Source organism: Rhizophagus irregularis, chromosome 23 (assembly GCF_026210795.1).
Source record: "Rhizophagus irregularis chromosome 23, complete sequence".
NCBI lineage: Eukaryota > Fungi > Glomeromycota > Glomeromycetes > Glomerales > Glomeraceae > Rhizophagus > Rhizophagus irregularis.
The window spans coordinates 1,204,655-1,217,347 of record NC_089451.1 but is presented as its reverse complement, the minus strand read 5'-3'; the positions used below and the strand labels follow the sequence as shown (position 1 = coordinate 1,217,347).

General features: G+C 24.1%; 4 protein-coding genes across 4 annotated transcripts; 2 read left to right on the top strand and 2 right to left on the bottom strand.

Moving 5' to 3' along the window:
* Positions 1-814: 814 nt before the first annotated feature.
* Positions 815-1,822, bottom strand: OCT59_015242 (uncharacterized protein; the record flags this gene model as incomplete). The annotated part of the gene is made up of 3 exons (XM_066139888.1): positions 815-1,304; positions 1,450-1,495; positions 1,573-1,822. 3 exons carry the CDS (start codon positions 1,820-1,822, stop codon positions 815-817), a joined length of 786 nt encoding a protein of 261 aa, XP_066002720.1.
* A 3,258-nt stretch (positions 1,823-5,080) lies between these two features.
* OCT59_015241 (uncharacterized protein) lies at positions 5,081-5,357 on the top strand (the record flags this gene model as incomplete). Its single annotated transcript, XM_066139887.1, has 2 exons — positions 5,081-5,276; positions 5,350-5,357. The coding sequence occupies 2 exons, from the start codon at positions 5,081-5,083 to the stop codon at positions 5,355-5,357; spliced, it is 204 nt and encodes a 67-aa protein (XP_066002719.1).
* Positions 5,358-8,388: 3,031 nt separating this feature from the next.
* On the top strand, positions 8,389-9,646 carry OCT59_015240 (uncharacterized protein; the record flags this gene model as incomplete). The annotated part of the gene is made up of 4 exons (XM_066139886.1): positions 8,389-8,408; positions 8,885-9,149; positions 9,379-9,504; positions 9,566-9,646. The coding sequence occupies 4 exons, from the start codon at positions 8,389-8,391 to the stop codon at positions 9,644-9,646; spliced, it is 492 nt and encodes a 163-aa protein (XP_066002718.1).
* A 79-nt stretch (positions 9,647-9,725) lies between these two features.
* On the bottom strand, positions 9,726-11,310 carry OCT59_015239 (uncharacterized protein; the record flags this gene model as incomplete). The annotated part of the gene is made up of 4 exons (XM_066139885.1): positions 9,726-10,193; positions 10,389-10,829; positions 11,059-11,189; positions 11,256-11,310. 4 exons carry the CDS (start codon positions 11,308-11,310, stop codon positions 9,726-9,728), a joined length of 1,095 nt encoding a protein of 364 aa, XP_066002717.1.
* Positions 11,311-12,693: the final 1,383 nt, after the last annotated feature.

Here is a 12,693-nt window from a genome sequence, read left to right as displayed (position 1 = left end):
CTTATTACACTTTCTTTTGTCCTTATTATCCTTTTTACACTTTTTTTCATTTCTTTTCTTTTCATCTCACGTCATTTCTTTTTGTTTCCCTTTTTCTTTTATAATTATTAACGTTATATCTTCTATTTCCTTTTTTTTGCTTATTTATTAGCATTTTTTTCATTTTATCATTGTAATTTTTCTTTTTTTTTATCACTATTTACCATTATTGTTAGTTTTTATTTCTCTAATCAATAAAATATAATCCACTAAGTGTATAATTTTATAGTTTTAATATTGTATTTAACAAATAAAATTTTACCGTAAATAAAATATTCTTTAAAAATTAACCGATCAAAAATGAATCAGCCAATTAAAATTTTATTAAGTCATGTGATAGGGTCGCCATGTGACAGGTCGTTGCTTTAGAAATAATTCATTTAATCTAAACTAACTTTTTTTACTTTAATTCTAAACCACTCAAACTAATACCACTCAAACTAATATCACTTTAAAGATAATACAACTGTTAACTTAAACTAACTCTTTTTATCCTAATATTAAACTATTCCAAACTTATATATAATTAATATAATTTAAAATTTTTGCTAATCCTTTATAAAAAATTATATAATAAATATATAATAATATGCAAATTTAATTATTTAAAAATTTTATAATTTAAATTATAAATTAATTTATTAATTTTACTATATTATATAAATTTAAATTATAAATAATATTTAAATTTTTTCATATAAATAATTAGATGTTATTTCTTCAACAGATTTCCATAAAATACGTCGAAAACCAATTACTAATATAACAAATCCTTTTAATTTATTAGGAATTTAGGATTTGATTTAGTTATTTTAATTCTTTTATCAAATATTCCTGAACTATAATAATCATTTGAATTTCCTTTTGAAATAATATTCATATATGATTTCAATTGTTTAATTCCATTATTTAATATTTCTTCTATAGTTATTTTTTTAGTTTCATTATATTCTTTTGACCAATATTCATATGATCTTTTTAATAGAATTTTTTCATCTTCTTTTTCAATAATTTTATCTAAATTTTCTAAATCATTTGTATTAAACTTCTTTTTTTGATTTTTAATTAATCCAACTAATGGAATATATTTTAATTCTAAACTAATATTATTATTTCCTATTCCTTTTAAGATAAAAATATCTGAATATCCAAATCGACCAAATCCTTTTAATTTTGTACCATCCATTACTAATGATAATTCAGGAATACGATATTTTAATGGTAAAAGATTTTCAACAATTGCTTGAAGAACAGGTTCATTTGCACTTTGCAGAAGATAATGATATTTGTGATCTTGTTGATAAAAATGTTTTTAAAAGTTCAATAAAAGGTAAAATATTATTTGCAACAAGATTTTCATATGCTGAAGCAATAAGAAGAGCATCATTTACAACTTGTCTATATACTAACTTATCTTTATTTTGTTCTAAAATTTGAATTTGTTTTGTTACAAGTTCTAAATAATAATTATAAAAAGTTAATAAATAATATAAAAATAATAAAAATAATAAAAATAATAAAAATATTATTTACCAGATGAAGAATCAGTATCATTATTTCGTGTTCTTTTTAAATTTTCTTTTTGTTTAACTTGAAAATCAATTTTTTCAGTCCAAATCTTATTAAAGGTTGATTCCAATTCTTCTCCTAAAATATGCATTTCACTTCCTATATCATTATATATATAACAATTACGAAATACAAGACGAATATCTTTTTCAAATTCTTCAATACTTGCATATTGATTATTTTCTAATTTTAAAATTATTGTAAATAAATCCATTGAATTTTTTATATTCTCATTTGAAATTTCATAAAATGGATGAATATTAGATTTAATATCAAGTTCTTGAAGAATATCATAACAAAAGTTAATAAGTTGAGAATTTTTAGAATGATTTTCAGTGGTAGAAATAAAATGATTTTTGATAGGAATTTCAATATTTTTTTTTGAATGAGATGAATTAGAAATGGATTGGTTTTTAATAGAAATAAAAAGTAATTATCATCAGAATTTTCAACAGATACTATATTTTTTTTTTCATTGATATTCTTTTTTGAATTAGAAATGGATTGGTTTTTAATAGGAATAAAGTGATTATTATCAAAATTTTCAATATTTTTTTGTGAATAAGAAGAATCAGCAAGCACTATATTTTCTTTTTCATTATTTTCTTCAGTAGGTATATAATTTTCTTTGTATTCTTTAATAATTTCTTGCCAAAATATTTTTAATGTTTTTGCATACCGAAATCGTTCTGCAATTACCTATTATAGGAAACAGTTTATTAGTAGTGTGTTTAAAATTTATTTAGTGATAGAAGGTACATAGCCAATTCCTCCTCCAGAATTAGCAGACTTATATCAACTACAAAGTTAGGACACCTGAACCGAGAAACTTGGAGTGGTTACCAAGACTTGTCAAATCCAGTAAATTCCCTAAGTCAAGTTCTAATTAACTCTAGGGGTTACCCTAACTTTGCAAAATAAAAAAAAACACACCTTATTTTTTAAATCAGGAAAATCTTTTTCTTTTCTTAAAAAACGAACAGTCCAAATATTATCAAGATTTTTCCAATTGTTTAAAGTTAAAGTAGTATCAATTAATATCACGATGATTTTTTAAGAACCCCCGATATGACTTTGTTGTCCTATTATTATCTGATAAATAAGAGATAAGAGCTAAAAAAATTGAAAGAATTGGTTAATTATTGATATTATAATTTACAAGTTAAAATACAGTTCGTAAGATTACCATTTTGACCAATGAAATCTTCAGATGTGTTCATGTTTAAAATTGGTAAAAAAATATTGATAATTGAGAGTTTAAAAATTAAGGAGTTGATTGATATAGAAAAAAAGAGAAATTGATGTCTTAAATATAAAAAGAATCCTTTGTAGATAGTATGACTCAGACTGACATATTGATATATCAAAATGAAAAAAATTAACACTACAATTATAATAATTAAATCTATTATTTATCATATTAACAAGAATTTAATCATTTTGCCAAATATGGTATAATATAATTCTTGATTAAAATTATGTCATTAGAATTTAGACATATATAGCTTAAGAGATTAAAGGTAATTTCATTTTAATTTCAATTATTTTGTTTAGCAAATGACTCAACTTTCATCATTTTGACGCATTTTGACATATATGCATTTAAAAGATGAAATAATTTAAACACGTTGATATTGTGAATAATACATGTACAGTAGGTGTTACAGATAATATATATATTTTGACAAATACATACTGACTGCGAAAGTAACATATCATGCGTTTAAAAGTTAAACAATTTGAAATGAGTTGAAATATATTGTGCCAAATAATGTTACCCGAATATATATATTCAAATTAATTATAATATATTTGAATTTTATTAAAATATATATATATATATCCAAATTTTATTAATATATCCGAATTTTATTTTGTTAAAAAAAATACATATACCCGAATTGATTAAATTTATTTATTAAAGAACAAAAGCATTATATATTAAAAAATTATACGAGTTTATTTATTAAAAAAAAGCATTTATACAAATTTAGTGATTATTTAAAAACATTATACAAATTTAATTATTAAAAAAAATTAATGAGTTTACTTATTAAAATATATATTACATGAATTGATTTATTAAAAAAAATTATATACCCGAATTTATTAAATTTTTTTACTAAAAAAATATTATATGAATTTATTTATTAAAAAAAAACATTATATGAATTTATTTATTAAAATAAAAGCATTATATATTAAAAAAAATTATTTATTAAAAAACATTATACGAGTTTATTTATTTAAAAAAGCATTATATGATACAAATTTAGCAATTATTATTGCTGTTTTCTAATTACTGTAATCTAGTATTATTTAATAAAAAAAAAAAATTTTGAGAAAATATGTGAAAATAAAAATTTTATTGCATTTTCAAATAAAGGAGGTATGATTATAAGCTAAAAATTATAATTTTAAGAAAAAATTTTCAATTTTTAAATAAGTTTACTTATAAGTAATTTTTTAAACTTTGTGTAACTATAATATAATTTTAATTATTTAAATTTACAATTATAGATGATTTTATTCTTGAAAAAAAATTAAGATGGATTCCTTTTGACAAATTTAATAGTGTTGAATATCATAATGAAGGAGGATTTGGTACTATATACAAAGCTATTTGGTTAAAGAATAATGGAGATGAAGAAGTAATTCTTAAATGTCACAAGAATTTAAATGAAAATTTAAATGAATTTTTAAAAGAAGTATGATAGTATATTATTTTCTACTTTTAATTTAAATTAAACTTTATTTATATTATTAATAAATTATTATTATTTTTTATAGTGAGAATATCATACAAGTGTTTTAATGAAGTTCAAATGATATTATAAATATTTATGGATTCACGGAAGATTCAAATACATCAGAATATATGGTAGTAATGTATTATGCAAATAAAGGTAATTTAAGAGAAAATTTAACAAGAATAGTCAAAAATAATTGGAATCAAAAATTGTATATGTTGTACGAAATTATTTCTGGACTTAGTAAGATACATGGATAAAATCTGATTCATTGTGATTTTCATGATGGTAATATTTTAAATCATAATAAGGTTAAAATTTATATTAGTGATTTAGGATTATGTCAACCTGTAAAATCATTTTTGAAAAAGTATGATATTTATGGTGTAATTCCATTTATGGCTCCTGAAGTTTTACGAGGCAAATCTTATACTCCAGCTAGTGATATATATAGTTTTTCTTTGATTATGTGGAAGTTTACATCTGGAATACCACCATTTAATGATAGAGTACATGATCTTCAATTTAGTTTAAATATTTGTAAAGGTGAACGTCCTGAAATTATTGAAAATACTCCACAATGTTATGTAGATTTAATGAAAAAATGTTGGAATGAAGATTCATCAAAAAGGCCATCTTCTAAAGAAGTATTAAATATTATTGGAAAATGGATTTTCCGTCCTTACAATAATGATGTCAGTGAAGAATTAAAAAGCAACATTATGGAATTTATAAATGCACCAATTGGGCATAACAATTTTGCTACTAAATCTCATCCTAAAGCATGTTATACAAGTCGCTTACTTGATTTTACTAGTAAAAAATTGAATGAAATTCTTGAAAGTGAAAATTCACAAGCATATCATGCAAGTCATTCAGATTTGAATGATTGTATAATTAAAGATTTGAGGTCATTAGGTATGTACTATGATATATAAAAGGAATTAATTTTGCAATTAAAATTAATTTTATTTAATATTTAATTATTTAGATATTTAAACAAATGAAAATTAACTAGTTTTTATTAAGTGATATTTTATATTATGCATTCAAAAGAAATTGTTCCTTATTTTATTTTTTTTAGATTTATTTAAACACTAAGACTAGAGTGGTAAAATATTTTACAAGTTTCTTAGTTTGTAATTTAAATAAATCTTTTTTTTATAACTTTCCAATTATAAGATATAAGTTATCAAAATAATAATATAAGGCTATTATTATTTGGTGATCCTGTCACCTATGGTGCCGATGGCATGTCTGAAATGTGTGCCAGGTTGACAGCGCAGTGTGGCGCAGCGATTTTTCCAAAAAATTAAATTGCAATTTTTTTTATTTAAAATAAAACCTTTAAATTCTTGCATTAGGTGTATTTTTGTCCGCTCTGCAAATTTACTTAGAGCATATACAAGTGGTTTAGAAGGCCATTTTCAAGTTATTTAACAAAAACTGTTCTTTCAACAAATCCAATTTTGGAAATAATCAGCAATGATGATAAAATCGGTTGTTATATACTAAAGTCAAAATCTACTTCCAAAACATTCTTCCATTTATAAGTAAATTTTGTAAAACAGATGAAAATACATCTAATGTGTAAATTTGAAAGCTTTATATTAAAAAGAAAATCCTTAAATCTTTTTTAAAATTACTGCACTACACTATACTGTCAACCTGGCACACATTTCAGACGTGCATGCCAATATGGACAGATTGGTTAATACTAACTCCTGCTACTTAAATAATACTAGTTCTTGTATGTTAAAATTACTGATTTTGCCTAAAATGGCAATTTTTTTTATTACTTGAAGATGAAACAGAAGGAAGTTTCATTTGGGCATTAATATGATTAAAAAAGTACTAATGATCTTATACCAAAAGTTGTATTTACTGATTCTAATCCAGCAATAGCCCAATGCAATAAGTTTAGAATTTCCAGATACTACTCATTGTTTATGAAAATCATTGGGAGCATTTGAAATTAAAATATCCATCAGCTGGTAATTGACACCATATACAAATCACCCCTATAAAAAATAAATGTTCGGAATATGTCCAAAAATATTCAGATAATTTTTGCAAATTCTGGACATTTTTACTGTCTGGAAAATGTGTAGGAAATGTTCCAAATCTTGACTGTTTCCAACATTTAGAATATGTCCAGAATTTGTCTAGAATTCAGATATGTCAAGAATTTGCCATGAAAAATGATTAGCAGATGCTGATGATCATCACTATATTTACTTTAACTTAAATTATATTATAGATTTATAGTATTTTTGCCTTCTCTGTAATTTTAATTAATATGACAAAGAAGGTTTAGAATGTCAATTTTTTGCTTTTTACATTTTTTTATAAAATTAATTTATCCTTTTTTAGAAACCAACATTTTGAATTTGTCCAGAATTTAGTTATGTCCAGTTTAAATTGTCTAAATTTTGTTATGTCCAGAATTTGGTCAGGTTTGTCTGTCCTGAAATTATCCTGAATTATAATACTGGATATATTCTGGACAGAAACTGGATATTACAAAATTTTGAAAATTAAATTGTGTCAAATAACTGGATAATTTCTGGACATATCAAATATTTTCTGGATTATTTCCAGACATTACATAGACAATTTCTGGATATTTATTTTTTATAGGGCACGTTATATAGTTAACGATATCAGGTGATCTTCATTTTAATAGGGATATTCCTTGTAATTAGTTGTTATGCTATAAATTGTGCTATCTTGGAAAGGAAGACTAATTTGGTTAACTCTTATGCGCTAAGTATAGGGTACATTTTTTATATTATTGATATTGATATTGATATTGATATTAAATGCAAGGGTGTTTTTATTATGATGGTTTTAAGATGGACGTAACAATTATTGATTCTATAATACAGGTAATTATTATTATTCCTTTAGAGAATTATTTGTTTATTCATATTAATTAACACTTAATAGGAACAAACAAATATTGATTATAATGAAAGAATGAGAGAAAACAACTATGAAGTTGTTAAAGTGCACCTCACTGATGTCATTTCTAAAATTGGTTTAGATCAAATTTTAGAAATTTGGTGATTGGTTAAATCTTGTGGAACCAAAACTCATTATATTATTTTGTTAGTGGATGGATCACATTGTTGTACATGTAATTTTCTTATAACACATGGATATCCATGTCACCATTTTCACAAGATTTTATGATGTTCAACTCAAGCTAAATGGCATATAGTTCTTATTGCATCATGTTGCTATAAGGATGAAATAATTGATAGAAATAATAATATTTGGCAGCAATCACCTATAATTCTATGTATAAATTTAAATCAAGAACAGAATAATGATTAATACTCAGTGTATAAGTTTGATTATATTAAACAAATTCATGGTGCTGAATTCTACAATCAAAATTCAAGAGAAATTAACTGTACATGATGAAAATATGGCAAAGAATATGGTTTTAATGTGAAAAGACTTGACATCGCAATTGCCACTAATTCTTATGATGAATTTATAGGTATTTGCCATGGATTTATATCAGATAAACAAGCAATTCTAGAATCAGGTCAGAATATAGAAGAAATCAATTTTAACATCAAAAATCCTATAATTACAACAAGAAAAAGAAGGCCAGTTGAAAGAGTAAAGATATGTATTGAGATTCAAGAACAGCATACTAGAAAATGACAACATTTACAACCATTAGGTGATAATAACCAAATGTCAAATAACAATGCAAGTGGAAGTAATAATAATAAAAAAAACAAGTGAAAGACTTGTCAAAATTGTAGGGAAAAAGGGCATAAATAGGGTAACATGTCAGTTCATTAGCCAGAATGTGTAAATTATTTCAATACATGTATTGTTGATTGTACATTTGCAAATGGGATGAAATGCTATTTATTCATTAATTAGATCATGTAAATTGCTATCTATTGTATGCATTATAGATTGTATGTTAACTGTATTAATAAAATGAAAATATTTGCTTTACATTTTGATTGCATCAGATTTTTTCATATTGAAAGTACCTAAAACTATGCTGATGACATTTCAAAGGTTAATTTACATTTGTAGAATATAAACTTCCATGATTAAGATTGTAATTAGGTTACTGGAGGTTAGGATTGTTAGAATTAGTTAGGATTAGGGTTAGGTTAGGGTTAGGTTATAGACTTATGGTTAGGGTTGGGATTAAAGTTAGGGATTAAGGTTAAGGATTAGGGTTAGGGCTTAGAGACTAGTGTAGAATGAAATTTTTTTTCAAAGGTCTGAACTAACTTTATTTATTACTGTATTCTTATTCAGGTAAAAGCCATCAGACTATATCAGCAGAGTTGCATATGATCCTACATATACTAATCACATGACTAGGAAGAAATTTCCCCTGGTTAAAATTAGAAATTTTGTTACTAATAATTATTTTTAAACAAATAGTTAAACAAATAGTAAAATCTACACATAAATAAACAACTATTGTTCGCGAAAAAAATCACAAAACAGATTTATAAAACATAAAACATATTATAAAACAGATATAGAAATTATAGAAATCAATATAGAAATCAATTAAAAAATTTGGATCTTACCCATATTTACACCCCAGAGGAGATTGAATACATTAACAAATATCTTAAAACGCATATTAATTTTGAAAATGAAAGGCTACTTCCTATTCCACAATCTCCAATTGCTAATGAGGCTGTTGTACATGAAATTTCTAGACAACTTGGTAACTGGAATGTTGAAACTAGTCAAAATGGTATTGTTATCACATCTCAAGGAGGTTATGATTTTAGTGTTAGTGGCCAGAAGAAGATTTGAGCACCACATATTGCTTTCATACCTGAAAATATTTATAGTTCACTTAATAAAACCCAGCTTTTGACTTTTCTTGGCCAACCTTTTACTCCCATATTTGTTGCTGAGGTTGTGAATGTTTCAAAGGAAGCAATATTTAATGAAGTTGATATTAGATTCAAGAATGAGATGGTTAATTGATCAAAAGAATCACATGATCTGGACTTAGTATGAAAAAGATGATGATGATGAAAATATTACCCATCAAAAATGTAAATGGGAAGATTTAGACAGTGACAATATTTTACCAGATTTTACTTTGGATATAGAATTTGTTGAAAAAATTATCTTGCAGGTATGTTTTTACTTTATTTATCATGTTGAAGATTTTTATCTTAGTTTCATTTTGCATTTAGAAATATGAAGATGATGAATTATTAATTGAAGAAGTTAAAGAAAATGAAGATAAAGGAGAAAAACCAATGAAAAAGATTTAAGTTTGATATGATTAAACAATTAACAAAAAAACATTATAGATACAAATATTAAAAAAAGAATAAGAATATATTATGTTCATTACAAATATATTATGTAACACATTACTAATGAAAGCTCTGGAATACAATATTTTAATGGCAGAAGACTCTCAACAATTGCTTGAAGCATAGATTCATCTGCTATAGACAAAGACATCCTTGACCTTATTAGTAAAAATGTTTTTAAAATTTCAATAAAGGGTAAAATATTACCCATAACAAGGTTTTCATATGCTGAAGCAACAAGAAGTGCATCATTAACAACTTGTCTATACATTAAGTTATTTTTATTTTGTTCTAAAATTTGATTTTGTTTCTTCCAGGATCTATCTGTATCATCAGTATTATTATCTCTTGTTCTTTTTAAGTCATTTATTTGTTTATTTTGATAGATAAGTTTTTCATTCCATTTTTTGTCGAAGATAGATTCTAATGCTTCACCTGAATTATATATTTCACTTCCAACATCATTATATGTATAGCAATTGCAAAATATTAAACGAATATCCTTTTCAAATTTTTTTAAACTTGTGTATTTAATTTTGAATTTATAGTAAGTAGATCCATTGGATGTTCCATAATCTTATTTTTAAACATATTTATAAAATAAATTAGCATAAGTTTCATTTTCAAGTTCATGAAAAATATCATAGCAGAAGTTAATAAGTTTATTGTTCTTTATAGGTAAATCTAATTGTGTTACTTCAGAAAGAATTTTATCAGGAACTTTTAATTGTCTATTTGAAAGTGATGGTGTATTTAGTTGTGAAGATTCAGAAAGAGGAATTTTATTAATTATCATTTTTGAAAGAAGTGATGCATCTGATTGTAAAGTTTCTGTATTTGGAACTTTAACTGTCTTTTTTGGGAGAAGAGATTCATCTGGTTGTAAGGTCAAAGTAAGTTGTGAAGTTTCAGGAACTTTTGGAAGAAATGATTTTTTTGAAAGAAGTGATTCATCTGGTTGTAAGGTTTCAGCAGATATTAGGGTAAGTTGTGAAGTTTCAGAAAATTTTGGAAGAAGTGATTCATTTGACTGAGAGGTTTCAGCAGGTACCAGCAGATTCTCCTTTTCATATTTCTTAATAATTCCTTGCCAAAATGTTTGTAACTTTTTGGTATATCGCAAATGTTCTGTGCTTACCTATTATAAGAAGAAATTGTTAATAGTGCATTTAATTTTATTTAGTGATAAAAGAAGGTACATAGCCAATTCCTCCTCCAGAATTAGCAGACTTTATCAACGACAAAGTTAGGGCACCTGAGATGAGAGTTTGGGGTGGTTACCAAGGTTGTCATAACAGTAATTCTCCTAAGTGACCATGGTGAATATTAGGAGTTACCCACGCTTTGCAAAATAAAAACAAACACACCTTATCCTTTATTGTAATAAAATCATTTGGATCCAATAATCTTTTAGCTTCATCCAAAAAGTGAGTATACCAGGTAATGTCAATGCTTTGCCATTTGGTCATTGTTAATGAAGAAATAGGTGCTAGTGAAGCTAGTGAAGCAATAATAGTATCATGGTTAAGACTTAAAAATCTGCAATAAGACAAATTTCATTCACTTAAGTAAGTAACAAGTTCCTCATGTCCAATATAGTTTTCAGTTGTTGTATTCATGATTAGTAATATAAAAAAAAGTATTTAATTAAGAAAAAATTATTATTATTAAACATTTAATTATTAATTATTAATTATTAATAGCAAGATTTTTTTTAACAAGTTGAAAGAGAAATTAGGGTCTTAAATATAAAAAATGGTATTACTTGACACATTAATATAAAAACTTCTGTCAGTACAACATACTATTACAGAAGATTATAAATTGTATATATGAAATAAATTTATTATATAAGTATGACTCACATTGCATATATGATTTAAACTTATTAATCTAGAACAAAAAATAAATATCATAATGTATTTAATGTATGATGTATTTGATATACATTATATATACTAGATGATACAGTATGATGTTGTACCAAATCAATCTTGATAAGTTTTGATAGAGTATTGAGCATAAACCTTTGGCATATTTTTTGATAAAATTAATTTACATTCAGTGTTAATGCTTGAAATTCTTATTTATCACGTTATAAAACTCTCCAATTCATTTAAAATTTAAAATTTTTAAAATTTTCAAGATGTCAAAATTTAGATAATTTATTTATTGAAGGTTACTATTATCATTAAAGTAACGTTAGATAATTGTGTTGTAACCTTTATTATATTCGTTTTAATTTACATATATACATATATGACTCATATATGTATGTATATCATTATTAGTATGAAACTAGTTAGTTTGAATCTAAGACTTATCAAATTACGTGAATATAAAAAAAAAGTAAGTTCTAGAAGTGATGAGCGATTAATTATTGGTCAAAATGAGTTTCATGAATTATTAAACGGATTATATATTATGAATCTGCGATGTAATAAGAGTTATGAAAGGAAGACTTTGGCTCCGATTTTTAATATCAAACCGTTAATATTTTTTTCCTAGAGTTTACAAAAATTAACTAGTTTTTTTACAAATAAATATCTGGAAGTCTGTCGGTATGAACTTGTATAAATAGATCAAGGTTTCAATATAAAAACAGTCAAAAGAAAGCTTCTTTCTTCGGTGTTATTTGTAGATCATTATAATACAGAATTTCTCTTTTAGCATCAAATTGTATGAAATTGTAATACTTTTTGACTGACAATTCATAGGAGCCAATGGGAGAAATTTTACACAAGTATTTGGGATTTCTCTACAATAATATTCCAAAATGATGAAATGAAAATGTCTAAATATTAATTTTTTTTTTAAAGCATAACTTTTCCGTTCTTTGATTATATTCACATCAAATAAAAAAATTACCGATTACACTTTACACTTTAGAGCTCTCACAATTTTTGTTCACGTGTTTTTAATAATCGTTATAAAAAAGTACTTTTAATCTTTAAAATAAATGTTGTTCAAAAAATAGTTTATTCTTACATTCTTACTTACAT